This window comes from Salminus brasiliensis, chromosome 2 (genome assembly GCF_030463535.1).
Source record: "Salminus brasiliensis chromosome 2, fSalBra1.hap2, whole genome shotgun sequence".
Taxonomy (NCBI): Eukaryota; Metazoa; Chordata; class Actinopteri; order Characiformes; family Bryconidae; genus Salminus; species Salminus brasiliensis.
In genome coordinates, this window is record NC_132879.1 from 28,954,099 (window position 1) to 28,978,035 (window position 23,937).

The window sequence follows — 23,937 nt, forward strand, 5'->3', positions numbered from 1 at the left end:
TCTTTTTCAGTAAGGAGAAAAAGTGTAAGGTCAACAAGTGAAGCTATTTTGGTTCATTTGACACTGTTTCTCCTACATTTTAGGTGCACTAAATTAATACCATTCATATTAATGCATCCATCATCTTTAAACTGCTCAGATTTGTTATAATACTCCCCTCCTTTACTCTGTGAACGTGATTTGGAGGCTTAATGTAAAGTGTATGAATGCTAGCTGCTCTAAACTCGTCATTTTAGTAAGTTAGCAACGACGTACACATTCTTTAAGGGCTCAGAAATTAATTGTTTACTTACCCTTCCTACTAATAAGAGTACATTTGATATGTAGTAACTGTAGTGTCTGATGGCTCTCAAGGCTTCCTTCTGATTACATTCAAGCACATCTTCATTCATCATGTCGATATTTATGAAACTATTTTATTGTCATGTTCAGTGTCATTGTGGCTATGCTTTAAACTCATGACACAACCAAGTAGTGTTAAAACAATTTGAAATAGGATTTTAATCATCACGCAGAAGCAACTCACATGCCACTCACACTCACTCACTCAGATTCATTTCCAGTATATTTCCAGGGAATAAACCTTTGTATTGTGAGCAGTGCTTTAGAATGCTTATCACAAATGTTCTCAGAGTCTAGGTCCTGAATGGAGTTTCCTGTGGCTAAGAAAATATTTTCTTTTTCTTCCTGCTGGCTTTGATGATTGAAATGAAAACTTTCTGCTACAATCTATGTTTATTCACATGCCTTCCTTAACAACACAACACTACTCCCTCTTGCTCTCTCTCTCTTTCTCTCTCTCTCTCTCTCTCTCTCTCTCACACACACACACACACCTTTTCCTTTTTCCTCTGTATCCCCCTTCACTTTCTCCTAAGAAGATACAGAGAGCAGCAGAAACAGTGTACTATAGCAGGAAAGTCTTGGATATCAGTTATTATTGGATTTTGCCTTTGCTGAGATCCCAAGGAAATATATTATAACTGGAAAATCCTCAATCAAGTAAGTTGTTTACTAAAATTGTATATTATAAGATATTCTAGGAGTCATGAAGACTTTGGGTGAACTCTTTTTCAGTAAGGAGAAAAAGTGTAAGGTCAACAAGTGAAGCTATTTTGGTTCATTTGACACTGTTTCTCCTACGTTTTAGGTGCACTAAATTAATACCATTCATATTAATGCATCCATCATCTTTAAACTGCTCAGATTTGTTATAATACTCCCCTCCTTTACTCTGTGAACGTGATTTGGAAGCTTAATGTAAAGTGTATGAATGCTAGCTGCTCTAAACTCGTCATTTTAGTAAGCTAGCAACGACGTACACATTCTTTAAGGGCTCAGAAATTAATTGTTTACTTACCCTTCCTACTAATAAGAGTTGTATAACCAGTGTAGTACTTTCATTCATTACGTTCATTAAAAGCCCTGCTGATGCTCAGTCCTTCCAGGTGATGCTTCATTCCTCACACATTGTCCGCAGGTGCGGTGTCCTAGCTGCTTTCTGTCCCCTGTCTCTGCTGTTGAAGTGAAACTCCTGTTGGTTTCAGAGGGGATGAGTCTAGACGAGGACACACGTTGGCTCGAGTGGGTCACCAAGCAGTTTGAGAGCATTGCAGGTGAAGACAAGGAGATAGACCTGGACGAGTTCAAAACAGCTCTTAAAGTGAAGGAGGTGAGAGCTGAATGTCTGTGTACAAAACCTACAGACCAAATGAACCCTGAGAAGACTTAAAGAGGGGTAAAATGACCATTAAAGCGATTCCGGTTCAAATATTATGACTGTCCATATGTAGCCACATATTATTTACATGTAAGGACACAAATCACTTACTTTTGGGTTTCAATCTGTGTTCATGTGTTCAGGTGTACAGCTTTCAACCCTAAGAGCGTTTAGAATTGACAGAATGCTGAACTCCTCCAGAAGGCCCCTATTGGCAGCCAAAGTTGTGTCTAATCATTAAACTCCAGAGCAGCTGTAGTGAAATTCATCCAGAGGTTGCTTTAGAGGGGTACAAGGGGTCAATAAAAATGTGTGAGAAATGGTAATGGCTATATTATGTAACATGTATTACAAAAACAAATAAACAAGCCCAGAGTGAGGGCAGATCATCTCTATTCTAAAAGATTGACTTAAAGAGCACAATTCTCATAAGCACATTTTAGATGGTGGCTCTCAGCTAACACGTTAACCCATGGCTTCAATGACTTGTCTACCCTGTTAAAAAAAAAAAAAAAGAAAACAGTAATTTTCATAATGTTCTACAAGAGTGTTATTGTTCTTACAGACTGTTTCTGTACAAGTAAACATTTAAATGTAATATCAAAAGGGTTGTATAAAAACACCTTATTTTTAGTGAAATACATGAATAATCTGTCAATCTGACAAAATAAAGGCATTTACTTTCTCCACATGTAGAATAACTGTTCATTTAAAAACTAGAAATGGCAAAAAACTAAATCCAGATTGATTTTGGATTTATAAGTAGTTACAACAGTTACAAGAAGTTACAAAAGCAAAAGTATAAACACAGATCTTTTAGAGAAAGAAAACAGGATGTAGAACGCTATAAAATAGAGATAGTCCATGCTTGCACACTCCCAAAAAGGCTATATCTCAGCTTAGTTGCCATTATGACAGCAATTTCCTAAAACTACCCAAAATACACAGCCAACCATAACTAAACATCTCTTAGACCATAAAAACACAACATGCTTAACAAAACTACTACTAAAAGCCACTTGTTTCTAACTAAATAGAAATTATAAATTATAAAGGCACCCAAAGCATTATGGGAGCATCTTATGTCACAATACTTTAAAATTAAGTTATAGACTGTATTGGACAGTGTTATATCAGCATAGCATAAGGCATTTGGGGACAGTTACAGAACATCTTACTAGTTTGATTAATCATTTAGTTATCATAATCATAATTAATAATAATCATCATAATAATCATAATTAATATGATTTTCCAGAGAAATAAATAACAGGAAAATATTGTAAAATGCAATGGGAAAAGCTTCAAAATGTCTTTTTATAATGTACTCATCTGCACACATACTACCCTTATCTGTCAGTAGAACTAGAAGGAACAGTAAAACAGTATCTACACCCCATGGTTTCAGATAACTCTACTGTAGTTACACTTTGAAAAAATGCTCATGAATTGTGATCGTCATACTTGATCAAGTCATAGGCTTGAAAGATGAATAAGAAAGACAATATTAAATGTGAATATCAGAACATATATCTCAATTATCTTCCTGAAACTTAACCATCCTTTTCTGTGTTACAGTCCTTCTTTGCAGAGCGCTTTTTTGCTCTGTTTGACTCCGATGGCAGTAACTCTATCAGTTTGGATGAGCTGCTGAAGGCTCTGAACCTCCTCATCCATGGCAGCGAGACAGACAAACTGCGCTTTCTCTTCCAGGTCTACGATGTAGACGGTCAGTTTGCTTGTGGTCTATAATACAGCAAACACAGTGCCAAAGACAGCAGTGTTCTCTGTATGGTGATGCATTTCTCCAGTGACCAAAATGTCAAACAAATGGAAACCCTGGACAGAGTTTTTGTGAGTGTAAATAGCGGAATTAGAGAACAAACTGATCTCCAAAAGGCATCACAAAAAAACATTGTTCTCAAAGGTTTAAGCATGATTTGTGTATTACTTTTGCTTTGTTCAGTTTTAGAATGACAAAAGTAAAGGAGCTCCATGCAAACAATTGGGCATCTTGCAAGATTTCAGCCCTCAAACATATTTTACTAAGGACTCTTGGCTAGCTTGTTGGGGGTATGTTTACAATCATATTTAGGAAAAGGTGATGCAAATCTCTATAAATTCTCGGACTTCTCAAATCTTATAACAGCAACAGAGCTTTTGACCAGGGATGCCAAAACCTTTGCATGCCCTGTATATTCATACACCAATCCCTGGAGCATATTGTTAAAAATGTGTTTTGTAAACCGTGCTATCACAGGCAGTGGTTCTATAGACCCTGATGAGTTGCGTACAGTGCTGAAATCCTGTCTGAAGGAGAGTGCCATTTCCTTGCCTGAGGAGAAACTGGATGACCTGACGCTGGCCCTGTTCGAGTCAGCTGATAAAGACAACAGCGGATCCATCACATTTGAGGAACTAAAAGCAGAGCTGGAGACCTTCCCTGAGGTCATGGAGAACCTCACTATCAGGTAGAGGCTTATTTAAGGAGAAGAAAATTATTCAAATGAGCAGATTCAAGATGACTGGCATTCAGGAAATATTAGAAACTGCACTCAAAAAAAAAAAAACTTGAAATGAACGTAATTGAATCTTGGACAGTGGTTTCACACAACTGAAATGTGTGTTTTCACCATGAAGATATCTTTTTGGAAATGCACAAAACTCTTGTGTACAAACAGCACAACAGTATTTGGCCAACTCAACTCAGTAAGAACAGTAAGAATGTTCACCTAAACTAATTCAATCACACTGTAAATTCTGCTCTCTGGACATATACATATACTAACCTTGCTGAATTAATGTTACTTGTGCTAATTCTATCAAAACTTAGATAAACTATGAACATAACCAGGTCATATCATAAGCTTTTAACTGAAATAAACAAATTCTATCTACTCAAATGCTGATGACAATATTCTGCATTATTACATGAGCATTCAGACAATATAAAGCAACACTCAGTAGCAATGAAAATGCTAACTTACTCTTATAGCCTTCAGCACTGACACCAGGCTTGCAACCCTTTCATAAAAATTGCAGTGCACCTAAGAGAATATAGAGTGAAAATAATTGCACGTTGTGAGTGGGGGGGGGGGGATGGGTGCAAGCCACGCCCAGTATGTACACAGATAGTGCCAAAAGCAAATGGGAAATGTGTGACTTTTACTAATCAATGTTGCACTGTCCAAACATAATGCATGTAAAATCATCACCAGGCCTGGAAAAGCACTTGCAAGCACCAAACCCTCAGTGGCCAATGAAATTAGTTGTGTGCGTGACCACATCTCTTAATCATTGAATTCAGGTGTTTCATTCAGTCCCACTGCCACAGGTGTATATAATCAAGCAACTAGCCGTGCAGTCTGCCCTTATATACATTTGGTAAAGAAGGGGTCGTCCTAAAAAGCTCTGAATTCCAGCATGGTACTGTAATGGTGCATAAAGTAATATATATATATATATATATATATATATATATATATATATATATATATATAAATGAGTTTGGTGTGGAAGAACTTGGCTGGCTCGCACATAACCCTGACCTCAATTCCATCTAACACCCTTCGATGATCTACAATAAGACTGCCAGCCAGGCCATCTCATCCAACATCAGTATCAGGCCTGACAAATGCTCTTCTGGATGAATGAACAAAACTTCCCACAGACACACTCTTTGTTATAGAAAGTCGTTTCAGAGGAGTGGAAGCTGTATTAGCTGCAAAGGGGGACCAACTCCACATTAATGCCTATGGATTTAGAATGGGTTGTCATAAAGGCTCCTGTAAGTGTAATGTTTAGGTGTCCCAATACGTTTGTTCATATAGTGTATGTGAGCCTGTGTTTCCATTAATCACTCGTATAAGTACAGAACGTACATATTACTTTCACAGTAGTTACAGAGTAGCTCACAGTGAGTATTGGGTAGCATATTTGATTGAATAATAAGGCAAGAAAAAAGGCATAGATTTGTTACAGTGCTGTTATGTTGTTGTGCTTACTCAGTGCTGCTAACTGGTTAAAGCCTCCTGATCTGGAGCAGAAGAAGCGCCAGACCCCACGGTATCTGACCCGTACATACTGGCACAACAACAGCCGAAAGCTGCTCTTCCTCTGCCTGTATGGCTTTCTCAACATGCTCCTCTTCATTATGAACATGCTGCAGCACGCTGCTGGTGGACCCTGGTTTATGTTGGCAAAAGGCTGTGGAATATGCCTCAACCTCAACTGTACATTTATTATGGTGAGTATGTCTGTATCTGATTCTGGAATATAGACTGGAGTGGGACATTTTCCCCTTTCAGACAACGTTACTGAACTGCAAGGCATTTTTCTATAGACTGATCTTGTCTGCAGGTGCTGATGTTACGCCGCTGTCTCACGTGGTTGCGGGCCACCTGGATTGTGAGAATCTTACCTTTGGACCAGAACATCCTGCTGCATCAGATAGTGGGTTACGCCATCCTCATCTTCACCGTGGTACACACCATGGCACATGTCATGAACTTTGGTAATTCTTTGATAATTCTAAAAACTTTGGTTGTAGAGTTGCTGACTTTGTCAGTCATCTTCTAAAATCCCAGAAGCAGATCAGATAGAAACTGATTTTCCCATCATTTCCAAATTTACAGTAAGTGAAGTTTCAGGGGTTCTTTAGTAAAAGCAATGGTTCTGTATAAAACCATGACAATTGGAGGAACCATTAAAATGCTTAAATTGTTCTTTGGCAGATTAAAGAGGTTTTTTTTTTCATTTGTGTTGGTGGTTCTACATAGAACCTATAAAAATAGTCATATAGGCCTTAAAAAGGGCTTTTTTCAGAACCCTATTTTAGAGTGTAGACCAGAAAGAATTCCCCTTACCACTGATTGAATCCTACAATGAATTTTACAATGAAAGGATTGGATGGAGAAGATTTTGTTGATATATCATGAATTCATTGTTAATCTGTTCAAATTAATGCAGTTGGTTCTCCCTAAACATCAGTCAACCGCATAATAATTCATATTAAATTTCTCTTCTGTGATTGATCAAGTTGCATGTGCTCTGTTTTCTCTCAGTTCACCTAACTCAGGCAGATGATAGTTATCAGCTTTGGGAATATCTCTTGACCACTCGTCCTGGTATCGGCTGGGTAAAAGGCACTGCCTCAGTCACCGGGGTCGTGCTCCAGGTCCTCATCTGCCTCATGGTGGTTTGCTCCAGCACGTTTGTCAGACGCAGTGGGCATTTTGAGGTAAGATGAACAAATGATTTCTCCTGCTAGAAGGATGGTCAGCGTCACCAGGCAATGACTTAAAGCAACATTATGGGAGAATTATTTGCTCCTGGGCTCCTCCTACAGTCAGGAAGTGTATGTTATGCTAAAGGACACACTTTGCATGTGCATTACTGGACAAGCTGAGAGATACAGAATCATCACTGAAAGGGAAAGAAGCATGTGGACTGACATGACATGACATGACATGAGTTCATATGTTTTCACTAAGTGGATTATTGACATTCATCATCTCTTAGTCCTGTCAACACATATAGCCAAGCAGCTACACTAACAGACACATATGAACACCCATGAGGAACTAACATAAAGGGAAGGACAGCACAATGATGGTAACTGAGAGGGGAGAAAGACACACCCAGCATGCAAATAGGTGGTGCCAGAAGCCAATGGGAGAGGTGTAAGGCGTGTGGGAAGAGCCTAAGCTAATTAAACTTATCACCAACACCTGCTACTGTCATCTTTTAACACTATTATTGTTGAGACAGGTTGGAGCAGCTCTGAAATCCTACACAAATCTAGAGTAGAAAACACTTGAAATGTGATCCTGGTGTTTTTGCTGTGTAAGTGAGTCAGCATGTGTTGATTGTAGCAAAAGCTTACAGCAATGAGAGCTACAGCAATGGCTAACTTTATGTCTGTTTAGATATTCTACTGGTCCCATCTCTCCTACATCTGGGTGTGGGTACTGCTCATAGTCCACTGTGCTAACTTCTGGAAGTGGTTTGTCGCACCTGGTGTAATTTTCCTTGTGGAGAAGCTAGTCGGCATTGCAGTGTCTCGCATGGGTGGCCTATACATCGTTGAGGTCAATTTGCTGCCGTCTAAGGTACTATCAAATTATAAAACAGTTTACTTGTTGCCAGTTTATTAAAGTTTCAGTTTATTCAGTTAATGTTGTTTCATTTAAGCTGAAGAGTTCTTTTTCAGTGCATACACGTGACATCATTTTTGCTCTTTTGGTTCTGTTCTCCAGGACATTGGATTTTAAATCAAACAGTGACTGAGAGGTTAAAGTACAGAGTGTCAGTGTTAAAGTTGGGATTCAGCAATTTAATCCCTCAGTCATTATTTTGGTTTTAAATCCAGTGTGCTGAAGTACAAACAACAACAAAAATGGCGTCACTTGTCCAGTTACTCACAGGCCACACTTTTGTGTTTATTGTTCAACACTAAAGGTGACTCATTTGGTGATCAAGCGGCCACCTTTCTTCCACTTCAAACCTGGAGACTATGTCTACATCAACATTCCTGTCATTGCCAAGTATGAGTGGCACCCCTTCACTATCAGCAGTGCCCCTGAGCAGCAAGGTACAACAAATGTGCTGACATCAAACCTTAACCCTAACCTTACTATAACTAATCGGTGAAGAAAATCATATATGTTGATCCTATTTGTTTTAGTGATTCAAACCTGCAAGAAAATATTTTGTACTGTGTAATCTAGGCCTAAACTAATTAAATTAAGGCTTGATTAAATTTGTGTACATCCTCTTCAGCAAGGGCTAGTATGGAAGTTTGGCCTACTTGCATGCATGCAGCCACATCACCATATATAAATATGTATATATCCATGCTGTTCAATGAAAAATGTATCTCCATTGGACAGGATATTTTTGCCTGGTCCTGTAAGGCCACTATTTTGGAGATACATGTTTTTCATTGGACAGCGTAGCTGATCTTTTTCGGTCTCTTTACTTTACAGATGTTCTGTATATTATCATAAAGACATAACAAGTTTGTAACCTTTTTCCAAAGATACCATATGGCTCCATGTGCGCTCAATGGGTCAGTGGACAAATCGCCTGTTTGAGTATTTCAGACAGTCTGATAGCCAGACTATGAGCGACAAGAGGCTGACAGCCAGCCTGAGGAACCGACGCCATGTGACAAGAAACCAGGTGAGAGAAAGCGAGAGTTTCATTTCTAATTGTTAATGTGACTGTTTACTTGTGTATGTGTATCATTTCATTGTCATATTTGTTCATGACAGGAGGGGCTGTTTAAGTGCATGAGTTGCAATGGAACTGTAGCATCTAATGAGGATGTTGCAGTTGAGCTAACTCTGTATCGGATGAATGGCGCACGCAGTGCTTCTGAGAAGCCTTACATAGACCCCACAGTGCAGGCAGAACTGGGAGATGCTCCTTCAGCTACTAGAGAGGTCAGTTATACTTCTGATGGGGGAATGCAGTGGCCTGCACCCCAGAGAACAGAAAAGGCAATTATTTTATATTTGGTTGTTGATGGTAAAAACTTCTATATTAATTAATGTCCAAATACAATACAAATCGAACTGCCATTAAAATGATCATCTTTGAACTTCCAGATGTCTGCTAAGCTGAGTGAGAATCATAGGTTTTGTAACATCAAGGTGAGTAATAACTATTACAGTGTGGTTACTCAGGATTGCTGTCATGTAATAGCATGTTTATTAATTGTATTAATAGCATTTCAGATGTACTAATAGGTCTGCATTACATGTACATGTACATAGTTTGATGCTATGTTACAATCTGTTATGAATTAAAGAAATATTACAAGAAATGCAATATGTGGTTGATAAAGTGTCCTGTTGTTTTGCACCACAGTGTTATGTCGATGGGCCCTATGGCACCCCCACCAGGCAGATCTTTGCCTCAGAGCATGCAGTGTTGATTGGGGCTGGCATTGGCATCACACCCTTTGCATCGATTTTGCAGAGCATTATGTACCGGTGAGATTCACAGCACAGCACAGCATTCACACATCAAGTATCAAGAGTTTAAAGATTACATCAAAGCTTGTGTGATACATGTAATTAACCTAAGCCAGCAAGCCATGAAGTGAAGCCAGCAGAGTCAGACTGTACATTTTCAAACAGCTGTTCTAATACTTCTAATAATCTAATACTTTAGGTATCGAATGAGGAAGCAGAACTGCCCAAATTGTAACTACTCCTGGTGTGAGACTATCAAGGACAATGAGATGAAGCTGAGGAAGGTAAGGCATTTGGGGGAATTAACCCAGCCTCAACAAACTTTGCTTGGAGGGTAGAACCAGCCTACAGATGTCAAATTTAAAATATCAATTCCGGACAGGTGGATTTCATTTGGATAAACCGAGATCAGAAATCCTTTGAGTGGTTTGTTAGTCTGCTGACCAAGCTGGAGATGGACCAAGCTGATGAGGAACCTGAGGGTAAGAGATAGAGAGAAAGTATTTATGTCGTAAAGACTCTATTTACAACAACAACTTAGTTTGGGTTTGGGCTGGTTTGTTTCTATGCAGGGCGCTTTTTGGAGATGCACATGTACATGACCTCAGCTCTTAGCAAGAATGACATGAAGGCTATCGGACTGCAGATGGCACTGGACTTGCTGGCAAAAAAAGAGAAGAGAGACTCCATCACTGGCCTTCGTACACGTACCCAGCCAGGCAGACCAGACTGGGGCAAGGTTGGTGGCAAGCTGTCTACTTCAGTGGGTCTACTTCTGATCAGCAGCCTGAGTGCTATATTCTCTGACACACTAAAAAAGGGTTTTGAGTAGCTGTTAGTTTTACATAAAGAAAATATGCTGATATATACATTCTGGCATGGACACGCCCACAACTTGTTTCATTGGCTACTAATGGTTTGGAGCTTAAGAGTGCACTTCTGGTCTTGATGATGAATTTACATGCCTTATTTATTTAGTTATTTAGTAATAATGTTGAAGGCTGTAGTTTGTTGGCTGAGTGCTGTAGTGTCCACCTATGCCGAATTGCTCCATCTGCATTAGTGAAGATAACGGGTTGCTGAAATCTACTACAACTTACAACTTACTAACTAGTAATGATGAATAATAAAGATGAATAACGTTTGTCTGTGTTCAAAGAGCCAAATTTATTTAAGTTACTTTGAAGTTGGTGGATTGGTTTAAGTGTACATTACTACTTTCAGTTGGATTGGCCAACTTTAGTTTTTACACAATAATTTGATGTAATTCCAAATATATTTTCATGTTGAATCACAGTTCAGTTGTGTAAAAAATGCAACTTGACAAAGGTTTGAATGACATTCATAACTTGATTTCAGAAAATCAAGACAATCAGATTCAAAATGAATCTGCCAACCTAACATCAATCTAAACTCAATCCACTGTCTAAACATTTCTAAAAGATCATTGGCCAATGTCAGCACTTGGAAAATTGCCTGGCAATGTGCCCAAACTGTAAACCCTACTAAATTAAGTTTACTCAAATCATTTGAGATAATTTCTTTCCTCAAATGAATTAAGTTTTCAAAATTCTGTTTTTCAGTAATTTGTAAAGCTGTGAGTTAAATGAACACATGAGTTTAAATTCAACAGACTTGTTCATTAAACTATAAGTATTTGCCACTCAACATGTTACTTACCTGTAACTTAAAATCTGCAGTAAAATCAAAACCCAGGTGAGTTTACTTAACATTAAACCTTTAACATTAAACCTTAGTTTAAAGTTGAACAAATATAGTTTAGGTTAAATGTTTTTAAGGTTCTAAACATTGTTGGATATAACAACTTTTCTAACACTTTAATTGAATATTTTAAGTTAAAGAAACCACAGCTCAACATTTTTTAATCTAGCTTCATTCATTAATAGATTAACATTAATCTGTCAAACACTGACAGCATAATCTTGTGGTAGCTCAAGAGTGAAAACTGGCAACATTTACGTGGTTTTCTACAATACATCTGGATTCATTCTGACTGTAGATAAATGTTGAAATGTTTATATTTACAATATATTCAACAACCTGATGAAAAACTGTCATTACATGTATACTATGAAACTACTGAGTTATATACAGTATGCATACTTTAGAGAGGGTAACCCTGGGCAAATGACAAGACATTGACGGTGAGTGTCAATGACTGGAAGACACCTAGTATGCAAATAGATGGGGCCAGGAGCCAATGGGAAAGATGTAAGTTTTACTCAGAGGTCCATGTAGGTAACGCTACAGGTGTGTTTACACTGTGTATAATTAAAACAGCACAGCTGACTCAGTTACATGGATCAAGTTCAGGAATGATTACATCCACATTCAATTACTATCCAGTTGCAAACAAACTAAACTCAATTATTAGAAGCTGATTCAACTGAAGGATTCCATTTGGATTAAACATCTGCACATGTGCAGCAAGGCACGCAGACAAACACTACAGAGCTTTTCAGTTTTGCACACCACTACTCACATGTAGCTCCTGAAAGTTTATATATATATATATATATATATATATATATATATATATATATAATTTATATATTGGGTGTGCCCCCCTTTATTAGGGGAAACATGTAGACGTTTCCCCTATTCTATTAGGCGTATATTTATGTCTTGCATGATAGATGGTTGTCAGACCATAGACTATGTATCATTTTCTGTGCTTGAGTATTGCAGGGTTCACTCTTGCATTGTCCTGGATCACAGTTAATGAAGGACATTTAAATGAATTTAACTGAATTTCTTTAGTTTTGCAGTTAATCTGGTACAGTGCAATATATATTTTTTTGACCCATCTTGATGTTTTTGTACCTTTCTCTGATAGCTTATTTTTTATTGAGTAAACAAAGTAAGTTTAATAAGGGCAATGAAAAAATCCTAATATATCAGGTTATGTAAACTAAATTTTATTTGTTTGTTAAACAAAGAAGGAAAATTCAGTCAAATCAAAGAGCTTTGTTCAAGACTAGTTAACATTTCTTGTAGTGTTGACAAAACAGTGTCAGTCAGTATAACTAATAATTAGCAAAATTTGGAGAAATTTAATGCAAAATTGTGCATGATTGAATTCAGTTTGTGTAAAGAGGTTGTTTTTAGTACATTTTTTATTAGGCTGCGTTATCTATGCTGAACTTTCTATCACTGTCTATCCTTTAGGACTGTTATACTTTTCACTGTGTTCTGTGGGATGTGCTCTAGGTGTTTCAGAAAGTGTCCGAGGAGAAGAAAGGGAAAGTCCATGTGTTCTACTGCGGCTCCCCGGCACTTGCTAAGGTCATCAAGGCACAGTGTGAGCAATTCGGATTTCATTTCTACAAAGAAAACTTCTGAGACTTCACACACCTTTTCACATTTTCTCAGGGGCTATTTCTTACTGTGCCCCTCCAGCATAAACCAATGCTTGTTTTTTCTGACCTACCAGCCTCAGAGTCTGACTTTACACTGTGACATTCTCTATTTTACACTGTATGTCTGTCAGTGTTTTTGTATGCATGTATTTGCCTTTGCACTTTCTGTCTCATGTTGGACACACCACCACACTTTCTGAAAAACACTATTTATGATTAGAATAGGATTTCCATTTAAATAAATGTAGAGGCTTAGATTAGCATGTCATTTAGTAATAGTATAAATGTCATTTAGTAATACAAAGGCTATGTGTTACCATGTACATTGTTATTGTGTATGTATCATGTTTTTGTGCATGTTTTGTGTCTTTAATTAATACCCTTAGACTTTCTCGCAATCTATTATACAATATTAGGGATTATTTCATGTGAAGACGTGTTGTATATTTGTTATCTGAAGTGTTTCTATTGCCTGCACATATAAAAAACATGTATCTCCATTTTTGTCATTTGAACCCTGTAACTACTCTGTACACTGTGTAAATATTCCTGGATGAATAGACTAATAGAAATGCTCTATATGACTTAAAATAAACTCTTGTTTTACATTACATTCAAAGGCAAGAAAATGTTCGCCTTCTCCTGTAAAGTCCCAATTTTAGAGATACATACATTGGACAGCTACGGTATGCTCCTTATTTCAGTATCCAGAGTGCCTACCAACCCATAAACTGTGAAAAACGCCAACTCTGTCAGGTTTATTTTGGAACAACAATTTTGGAATCACAAGATCTCTCGTTAGAATAATGTCACCCCATCTCAGTAGCTCCACCACTGCTTTTGTGAAGGCAGAGTGGTCGAGGGGTGTTTTTTGGCAAATGTACCGTGGAGCAATGTTGCAAATATGAGAATCAAATGAGAAGACAATCAAGCCACCTAGATTTAAAGAAACATCCGCAAGTTTACTTTTCTGTGTTTTGAATTCCAGTAATAATACCTCTGCATCTGAACTAGGATAAACTATATATATAAGTACTGCTTGGCTGTTAGATCTCAGTGTTAAAGGTAATAAGAGGAAATTGCTGTTTTATTTTGTGCTGCTGTGTGTTGTTAAAAATGCATTGCAATAGAGTTCTGTTGGTCTGAGTTGGTTAAATGAAAAGCCTTATTAACAGTCTAAGTATGTGTTTTAAAAGTATCTTGATTTTTTAAAATGGCTTTTTTGTAAGTCAAGTACAAGTTTGCCATGTTTGATGAACAATATCTAATTAAAATATCTACATCGTTCAAAATTTGTCTGACAACTGTCAACGCTCAGTCTACTGAACGTTTCTAAAAGCTGACTGGCCAATGTCAGCGCATGGGAAATTGCCTGGCAGACCTCAAATGCTCAAAATAGTTGAGTAATGTGTGAGAAACAGTTTTACATACAAACAACTTAATTTATTAGAGTTCAAACAACTGGAAGTCTCAGCCTACAGTCTCTGCCATGCGGCCTAGCTGTCATTAGTGGGCTTACTGATTGGCAGCTGCCACTGTTTTAAAAAGAACAATATGTCTGTATTATGAATTCATTGTTGTTTATTTGGTAGCATTTTGTTGTGTGACTGACTTTAAAACTAGAGGTGGGTCAACCTACCCCAGCCTGTCTTTCCCTCCACATCCCCATCCTCATTTAATTCTCAGAGCTTCCTAAACGGTAGCCAGTCTAGTTCACAAAGTTAAATCAGGACTCCCACTCAGACAAGGTTAATTGTGCCACATGGAGACATTTGACTGGTTGATTGTTTTTTTGTATTTGTTAGTGGCAGCTGTTAGTGGCAGCAAATGATCATAGCGGGTTTGACTGGAGTTAGGGAACAGGACTAGTGAGGTAATTGACTCATTGCTTTGGGTTGTGTTCTAAGACATGTTTGGTGAGGTTGGTGGGTGTCCTTTTTTTTTTAGTACTCACCATCATGATGTCAACTAAACTGAGCTATAGCCTCAGGGCTGTTTTGAGGAGTTGTGTAGAATGTATGCTTTGTGCTGGGAAATGAGTGGCCAAATTACAATGGGTGTATTTGCTCAGATTAGATGTTGTGATAAAAGTTGTAGCTGTTATTGATTATGTGCTTTTTGGATGTTGTGAGGATTTTGATTGGCAACTGCTATTTGGTTGGCAGGTTCCACTGACTGACTAGCATCTTATAGTAATTTACAAGTTGAGTGGCAGTTTCCAGTCTGCCAATATGTTTGATTAACCAGTAGTGAAAGCTGCCTGTCGGTTTGATTGGGGTTGGGGGACAGAACTGAATTACCTGACCCACACTGTGATGGATGATATTGTGGGTTGAGTTCTAATACCTGTTCTTCATGAGATTGATGGGGTTTTTATACTCACCATCATGATGTCAACTAAACTGAGCTATAGCTTCAGCCCCCCCCCCCCCCCACTCCTTTTTTATCTTGTTACCTTGTAGGAAATGTGCCCACTGTTATAAGCAGTAATGCATTTAGTGATGTACTCATATTTAATGTAATCAGTACAAGTTGTAAGTGTTACTAAAGACAGCAAATAAATGCAAGCTGTCACCAGGTGGTAATATTAGCTTTAAGTTCTAAAGCTTTTAAGTTCTTTTTATGTTCTAAGAAATGATGGTAAACTAATATTTCTGTTGAATCACTATCATGTTGTTAACTAAACAACAATAGCTTCTGGGCTGTTTCAAGAGTCAAGTTTTACTCTTCAGGGTCCTTTCTTGACATTCTTGCTGTAACTCTTTACAGTTCAATAAAGGTCTTCAAATACTTACTCAAATAAATTATTTTCTGACACATTTTAGTATATCATTGATGTGAAAAAAGTGAGTCACATCATTTAAACTTCTCAATTACTTTGGCAAAAATGATACGTCAGCCAAAATACACCCCATGACCACCTTTGGAAATTCTGCCTTGAGGCTGGTAGGTCAGGCAAAAACAAGCCTTGGTTTATGCCGGAGAGGCACAGTAAAAAATACCCCCAGTGACAGATAGTTCAGCATAAATAGCACAGTCTAATGGAAAATGTAAAAAAAAAAAACTTTAAACAAACTGAATTTAATCATGCACAATTTCACTTCCAAAACAAAAAAATGTTTTTTTTCACTAATCCACTTTTGTGGATTAGTAGTTATACTGCCTGACATATTTAACGTAAAGAAAAAAAAAAAAAAACATAAATGAACAGTACAAACAAATCTCTTTGATTTCATTGACTCTTTTTTAAAATAAAAAATAAATAATATTTATATATTTTATATATATATATATATATATATATATATATATATATATATATATATATATATATATATTGTATATAATTGTGACCCACAAGAACTAAATCACCCCACCTCAAGAAGATCTTTTTCCTACTGAGATAAGGTTACTGAGTGTACATTAGTAGTCTGTCTGGAATACTTCCTTTATAAGAATGCTCTGTATGATTACAGAGCATGTAGTGCCTCCCAGAAGGAAGCGGTTGAAAAAGATGGTACACTGGATGACAGGAATCTGTAATTACTCTCTTTCATACTGTATTAAATTTAATTGTCTCAGAAAGAACAACCATGATGCTTTGGGTTTTCTTTGTGATTTGGATTGAGTTAATAAGAAAGAGCTAAAGCCTTTTTATTGAGTTGCGCTTTGTTAAGAGATGTTTTGGTGTGGTCGGTTGATTGGTTGGTTGTGTGTTTTTAAGTAATTACCAGCATGATGTCAACTAACCTCGGATATAGCCTGGCAGGTTCCACTTTCTGACTCTTATCTCATGGTAATCTACAAGCTGAGTGGTAGTTTCCAGTCAACAAGAATGTTTGTTTAACCCGTAGTAGTAGTTGCCAGTCAGTTAGTAGCAGCTGTTAAAGGCAGCAAATAATTGTTGTTGGTTTCCTAGGAATTGTGGGACAGAATTAAGTTAACTGACCCACAGTGTGATGTGATAATATTGTTGCCCAGGAGTGGTCCCATGATGCTTTGGGTTGTGCACTAAGGCATGTTTAGGTGAGGTTAGTTAGGTGATCGTTTTTGTTTTTTTTTGTTTTTTTAGTACTCACCATCATGATGCTAACTAAACTGAGCTATAACCATTTTTGTTTGTTTTTATGGAAATGTATGCTTTGTTGTAAGAAACAAAGCAGCATGTGATAAATTAACCCTGGCTGTGATTGTTCAGCCTTTATTATTGTTACACTTAAAACATCTCTAATAACACAAACCAATTAAGCTTAACAAAGTTATCATAACCACCTGATGACAGCTTGCACATATTTACCTTTTCTGAAGTGGTAAATATGTACAAGCTGTCATCAGGTGGTTATGATAACTTTGCTAAGCTTAATTTGCTTGTGTTATTAGAGATGTTTTAAGTTGGTGTTTTGGGTTTTTTTTTAGTTATTGCTATCATGAATTTCACATTTGTTTAGCTCAGATTATTTTTTCTATGTAAAACGTGATCTGTCCCACATATATTTATACATTTACACCAGTTTTGAGTTAAGTCAACATTTCTGATCATTTTCTACATCTTTTAGTTGAATCTGATATTTTATTTTATTGTCTCTGGAAACTGGATTGTGATTGGCTCATGCAATCTTAAAAACAGCTCACTTTACAAAACAGATACTTCACTGATGTTGGATTTGATTATTTCTCTCACGTTGATGTTCCTTAACAAGTAAATGTAACTAAGTCAGCTGTGCTGTTTCAATAATGTACTGCAGGGGTGGGCAACGAGGACCAGAGTCCAACACAGTTTAGTGATATCCCTGCTCTAACAGATCTAATAAACCTGGCAATTAACAAGTGAGTATATATATATATATATAGATATATAGATAGATAGATGGATGGTTGTCATCAGCATGATAGTTGAAGTTAATACCATGCTTGCTAATTACTCTACCCAGTGGCAACAAATATAACACTTGGATACGGACAAATAATTGACCCTTGTGGGACACCACCTTTGTACAATCAGAGTATTCATTATGTAAATAACTAACTTACTACAAATACTACAATTCTAAAATGAACACAAAAGTACTGAAACAGCTTTGAACTAATTGAATTTGAGCTAATTTGCTGTCACAATTGATCATGAGCTAGGGATAATGACAACATGCTGACGGTGAGTGATGGGTGAGGACACACCCAATATGCAAATAGATAGTGTCAGAAACTAATGGGAAATATGTTTTAGGTTGTATTGCTCAAACACTACAGATCACTGTAAATCAGTGATGGGAAATTCCGGTCCTGCAGGGACAGATTTGTGCTTTCCCTGCTCAAGCAAATCTGATTCAACTCACTTGTTAATTGCCAGGTTTATTAGATCTGTTAGAGCAGGGATATCACTAAACTGTGTTGGACTCTGGTCCTCGTTGCCCACCCCTGCAGTACATTATTGAAACAGCACAGCTGACTTAGTTACATTTACTTGTTAAGGAACATCAACGTGAGAGAAATAATCAAATCCAACATCAGTGAAGTATCTGTTTTGTAAAGTGAGCTGTTTTTAAGATTGCATGAGCCAATCACAATCCAGTTTCCAGAGACAATAAAATAAAATATCAGATTCAACTAAAAGATGTAGAAAATGATCAGAAATGTTGACTTAACTCAAAACTGGTGTAAATGTATAAATATATGTGGGACAGATCACGTTTTACATAGAAAAAATAATCTGAGCTAAACAAATGTGAAATTCATGATAGCAATAACTAAAAAAAAACCCAAAACACCAACTTAAAACATCTCTAATAACACAAGCAAATTAAGCTTAGCAAAGTTATCATAACCACCTGATGACAGCTTGTACATATTTACCACTTCAGAAAAGGTAAATATGTGCAAGCTGTCATCAGGTGGTTATGATAACTTTGTTAAGCTTAATTGGTTTGTGTTATTAGAGATGTTTTAAGTGTAACAATAATAAAGGCTGAACAATCACAGCCAGGGTTAATTTATCACATGCTGCTTTGTTTCTTACAACAAAGCATACATTTCCATAAAAACAAACAAAAATGGTTATAGCTCAGTTTAGTTAGCATCATGATGGTGAGTACTAAAAAAACAAAAAAAAACAAAAACGATCACCTAACTAACCTCACCTAAACATGCCTTAGTGCACAACCCAAAGCATCATGGGACCACTCCTGGGCAACAATATTATCACATCACACTGTGGGTCAGTTAACTTAATTCTGTCCCACAATTCCTAGGAAACCAACAACAATTATTTGCTGCCTTTAACAGCTGCTACTAACTGACTGGCAACTACTACTACGGGTTAAACAAACATTCTTGTTGACTGGAAACTACCACTCAGCTTGTAGATTACCATGAGATAAGAGTCAGAAAGTGGAACCTGCCAGGCTATATCCGAGGTTAGTTGACATCATGCTGGTAATTACTTAAAAACACACAACCAACCAATCAACCGACCACACCAAAACATCTCTTAACAAAGCGCAACTCAATAAAAAGGCTTTAGCTCTTTCTTATTAACTCAATCCAAATCACAAAGAAAACCCAAAGCATCATGGTTGTTCTTTCTGAGACAATTAAATTTAATACAGTATGAAAGAGAGTAATTACAGATTCCTGTCATCCAGTGTACCATCTTTTTCAACCGCTTCCTTCTGGGAGGCACTACATGCTCTGTAATCATACAGAGCATTCTTATAAAGGAAGTATTCCAGACAGACTACTAATGTACACTCAGTAACCTTATCTCAGTAGGAAAAAGATCTTCTTGAGGTGGGGTGATTTAGTTCTTGTGGGTCACAATTATATACAATTATATATATATATATATATATATATATATATATATATATATATATATATATATATATATATATAAAATATATAAATATTATTTATTTTTTATTTTAAAAAAGAGTCAATGAAATCAAAGAGATTTGTTTGTACTGTTCATTTATGTTTTTTTTTTTTTTTCTTTACGTTAAATATGTCAGGCAGTATAACTACTAATCCACAAAAGTGGATTAGTGAAAAAAAACATTTTTTTGTTTTGGAAGTGAAATTGTGCATGATTAAATTCAGTTTGTTTAAAGTTTTTTTTTTTTACATTTTCCATTAGACTGTGCTATTTATGCTGAACTATCTGTCACTGGGGGTATTTTTTACTGTGCCTCTCCGGCATAAACCAAGGCTTGTTTTTGCCTGACCTACCAGCCTCAAGGCAGAATTTCCAAAGGTGGTCATGGGGTGTATTTTGGCTGACGTATCATTTTTGCCAAAGTAATTGAGAAGTTTAAATGATGTGACTCACTTTTTTCACATCAATGATATACTAAAATGTGTCAGAAAATAATTTATTTGAGTAAGTATTTGAAGACCTTTATTGAACTGTAAAGAGTTACAGCAAGAATGTCAAGAAAGGACCCTGAAGAGTAAAACTTGACTCTTGAAACAGCCCAGAAGCTATTGTTGTTTAGTTAACAACATGATAGTGATTCAACAGAAATATTAGTTTACCATCATTTCTTAGAACATAAAAAGAACTTAAAAGCTTTAGAACTTAAAGCTAATATTACCACCTGGTGACAGCTTGCATTTATTTGCTGTCTTTAGTAACACTTACAACTTGTACTGATTACATTAAATATGAGTACATCACTAAATGCATTACTGCTTATAACAGTGGGCACATTTCCTACAAGGTAACAAGATAAAAAAGGAGTGGGGGGGGGGGCTGAAGCTATAGCTCAGTTTAGTTGACATCATGATGGTGAGTATAAAAACCCCATCAATCTCATGAAGAACAGGTATTAGAACTCAACCCACAATATCATCCATCACAGTGTGGGTCAGGTAATTCAGTTCTGTCCCCCAACCCCAATCAAACCGACAGGCAGCTTTCACTACTGGTTAATCAAACATATTGGCAGACTGGAAACTGCCACTCAACTTGTAAATTACTATAAGATGCTAGTCAGTCAGTGGAACCTGCCAACCAAATAGCAGTTGCCAATCAAAATCCTCACAACATCCAAAAAGCACATAATCAATAACAGCTACAACTTTTATCACAACATCTAATCTGAGCAAATACACCCATTGTAATTTGGCCACTCATTTCCCAGCACAAAGCATACATTCTACACAACTCCTCAAAACAGCCCTGAGGCTATAGCTCAGTTTAGTTGACATCATGATGGTGAGTACTAAAAAAAAAAGGACACCCACCAACCTCACCAAACATGTCTTAGAACACAACCCAAAGCAATGAGTCAATTACCTCACTAGTCCTGTTCCCTAACTCCAGTCAAACCCGCTATGATCATTTGCTGCCACTAACAGCTGCCACTAACAAATACAAAAAAACAATCAACCAGTCAAATGTCTCCATGTGGCACAATTAACCTTGTCTGAGTGGGAGTCCTGATTTAACTTTGTGAACTAGACTGGCTACCGTTTAGGAAGCTCTGAGAATTAAATGAGGATGGGGATGTGGAGGGAAAGACAGGCTGGGGTAGGTTGACCCACCTCTAGTTTTAAAGTCAGTCACACAACAAAATGCTACCAAATAAACAACAATGAATTCATAATACAGACATATTGTTCTTTTTAAAACAGTGGCAGCTGCCAATCAGTAAGCCCACTAATGACAGCTAGGCCGCATGGCAGAGACTGTAGGCTGAGACTTCCAGTTGTTTGAACTCTAATAAATTAAGTTGTTTGTATGTAAAACTGTTTCTCACACATTACTCAACTATTTTGAGCATTTGAGGTCTGCCAGGCAATTTCCCATGCGCTGACATTGGCCAGTCAGCTTTTAGAAACGTTCAGTAGACTGAGCGTTGACAGTTGTCAGACAAATTTTGAACGATGTAGATATTTTAATTAGATATTGTTCATCAAACATGGCAAACTTGTACTTGACTTACAAAAAAGCCATTTTAAAAAATCAAGATACTTTTAAAACACATACTTAGACTGTTAATAAGGCTTTTCATTTAACCAACAGAACTCTATTGCAATGCATTTTTAACAACACACAGCAGCACAAAATAAAACAGCAATTTCCTCTTATTACCTTTAACACTGAGATCTAACAGCCAAGCAGGACATCGCACAGAGAGGGTAGTCTGCGGTGAATGACAACACATTGACGGTGGATGTTTAGGACACACCCAATATGCAAATAGTTTGTGCTAAGAACCAATGGAAAAAAATTATTACTCAGCCAGTTTCGATTGCAAATATTCAGGTCACTGTATATTATTAGAAAACAGCACAACTGACACAGTTGCTTATACTTGTTGAGAAACATCAATGTAACATCAGTGCAGTTTTTTATTGTGCAATTTTAAGCTTGCATGGGCCAGTCACTATCCTGTTACCAGACACTCAATTATTATCTGTTGATTCAACTCAAAAATGTAGAAAATGATAGTTGAGCAAAATATGGGATATATTCAGTTTTACGTACAACAGCCTTGATTCATTGAGTTTAAACAGCAGAAGTTATCAGTAATAATTTCATTAACAACAGCTGATCTAGAACCAAAGTATGTTAGTTATGATTGTATGTTTAACATTCATGGTTTTATATGAAGGTCGTGGCACTTCAAAAACCTGATGAATTTGTTAAACTTGGTATAGGCTAGGTCTAATATTCTGCACTGAAATGGATAAACTTTGTATAGACTAGGTCTAATATTCTGCACTGAAATGGATAAACTTTGTATAGACTAGGTCTAATATTCTGCACTGAAATGGATAAACTTTGTATAGGCTAGGTCTAATATTCTGCACTGAAACTGTTAAACTTGGTATAGGCTAGGTCTAATATTCTGCACTGTAACTGTTAAACTTGGTATAGGCTAGGTCTAATATTCTGCACTGAAATTGTTAAACTTGGTATAGGCTAGGTCTAATATTCTGCACTGAAATTGATAAACTTGGTATAGGCTAGGTCTAATATTCTGCACTGAAATTGTTAAACTTGGTATAGGCTAGGTCTAATATTCTGCACTGAAATTGTTAAACTTGGTATAGGCTAGGTCTAATATTCTGCACTGAAATTGTTAAACTTGGTATAGGCTAGGTCTAATATTCTGCACTGCAATTGTTAAACTTGGTATAGGCTAGGTCTAATATTCTGCACTGAAATTGATAAACTTGGTATAGGCTAGGTCTAATATTCTGCACTGAAATGGATAAACTTTGTATAGACTAGGTCTAATATTCTGCACTGAAATGGATAAACTTTGTATAGGCTAGGTCTAATATTCTGCACTGAAATTGTTAAACTTGGTAAAGGCTAGGTCTAATATTCTGCACTGAAATTGTTAAACTTGGTATAGGCTAGGTCTAATATTCTGCACTGAAATTGATAAACTTGGTATAGGCTAGGTCTAATATTCTGCACTGAAATTGATAAACTTGGTATAGGCTAGGTCTAATATTTTGTCTTAATAAAACTTGGTGTTTTGTCTTGTATAGGCCTGTGCTCTAAACTGTAGCAATCTTTTGGGTCAGGTAGTGTCTTAATCTTTTGGTCAGTGGGGTTAAAAAAAAAGCAAGAATAATTGTGTCTTGGTATATTAGATAGACATTATATCTTACGTTTAACGTTATTGCGTCTGTCCCCATTTAAACGTGCTACTTGTCCCACATTTTGTCTGTCTGGAGGTGGTCACTCTGATCCCATTTGATGCTTGATGTCAGAGATGGGGGTCAACGTTTAAAACGTCGGGCTGCATTAAGTAGTCGTATACGTAGTGCCATCTCGTGATGAAGTCTGCAACTGCACTTTATTCATAATTAATACAGGTCTCAGCAGGTTGATGAGCATTTGCTT

The 23,937-nt window shown here is 36.9% G+C and overlaps 1 protein-coding gene across 2 annotated transcripts; it reads left to right on the forward strand.

Moving 5' to 3' along the window:
- Window positions 1-886: 886 nt before the first annotated feature.
- On the forward strand, window positions 887-14,020 carry nox5 (NADPH oxidase, EF-hand calcium binding domain 5). Of its 2 annotated transcripts, none has more exons than XM_072673783.1 (17): window positions 887-1,002; window positions 1,481-1,672; window positions 3,299-3,449; window positions 3,981-4,191; window positions 5,729-5,966; window positions 6,080-6,233; window positions 6,784-6,959; window positions 7,648-7,830; window positions 8,180-8,312; window positions 8,760-8,902; window positions 8,995-9,165; window positions 9,331-9,375; window positions 9,593-9,717; window positions 9,899-9,983; window positions 10,082-10,181; window positions 10,272-10,438; window positions 12,931-14,020. In XM_072673783.1, exons 2-17 carry the CDS (start codon window positions 1,553-1,555, stop codon window positions 13,060-13,062), a joined length of 2,334 nt encoding a protein of 777 aa, XP_072529884.1. In that variant the 5' UTR covers window positions 887-1,002; window positions 1,481-1,552; the 3' UTR covers window positions 13,063-14,020. The 2 variants fall into 2 exon arrangements, with proteins under 2 accessions (XP_072529884.1, XP_072529885.1); XM_072673784.1 differs by having other exon boundaries at window positions 1,548-1,672.
- Window positions 14,021-23,937: the final 9,917 nt, after the last annotated feature.

Coding starts and splice junctions, on each gene's coding strand:
- nox5 (XM_072673783.1), top strand. CDS start 1,553: ATGAGTCTAGACGAGGACACACGTTGGCTCGAGTGGGTCACCAAGCAG. Junction 1,673..3,298: donor CAGCTCTTAAAGTGAAGGAG/GTGAGAGCTGAA, acceptor TCTGTGTTACAG/TCCTTCTTTGCAGAGCGCTT. Junction 9,718..9,898: donor TTGCAGAGCATTATGTACCG/GTGAGATTCACA, acceptor CTAATACTTTAG/GTATCGAATGAGGAAGCAGA.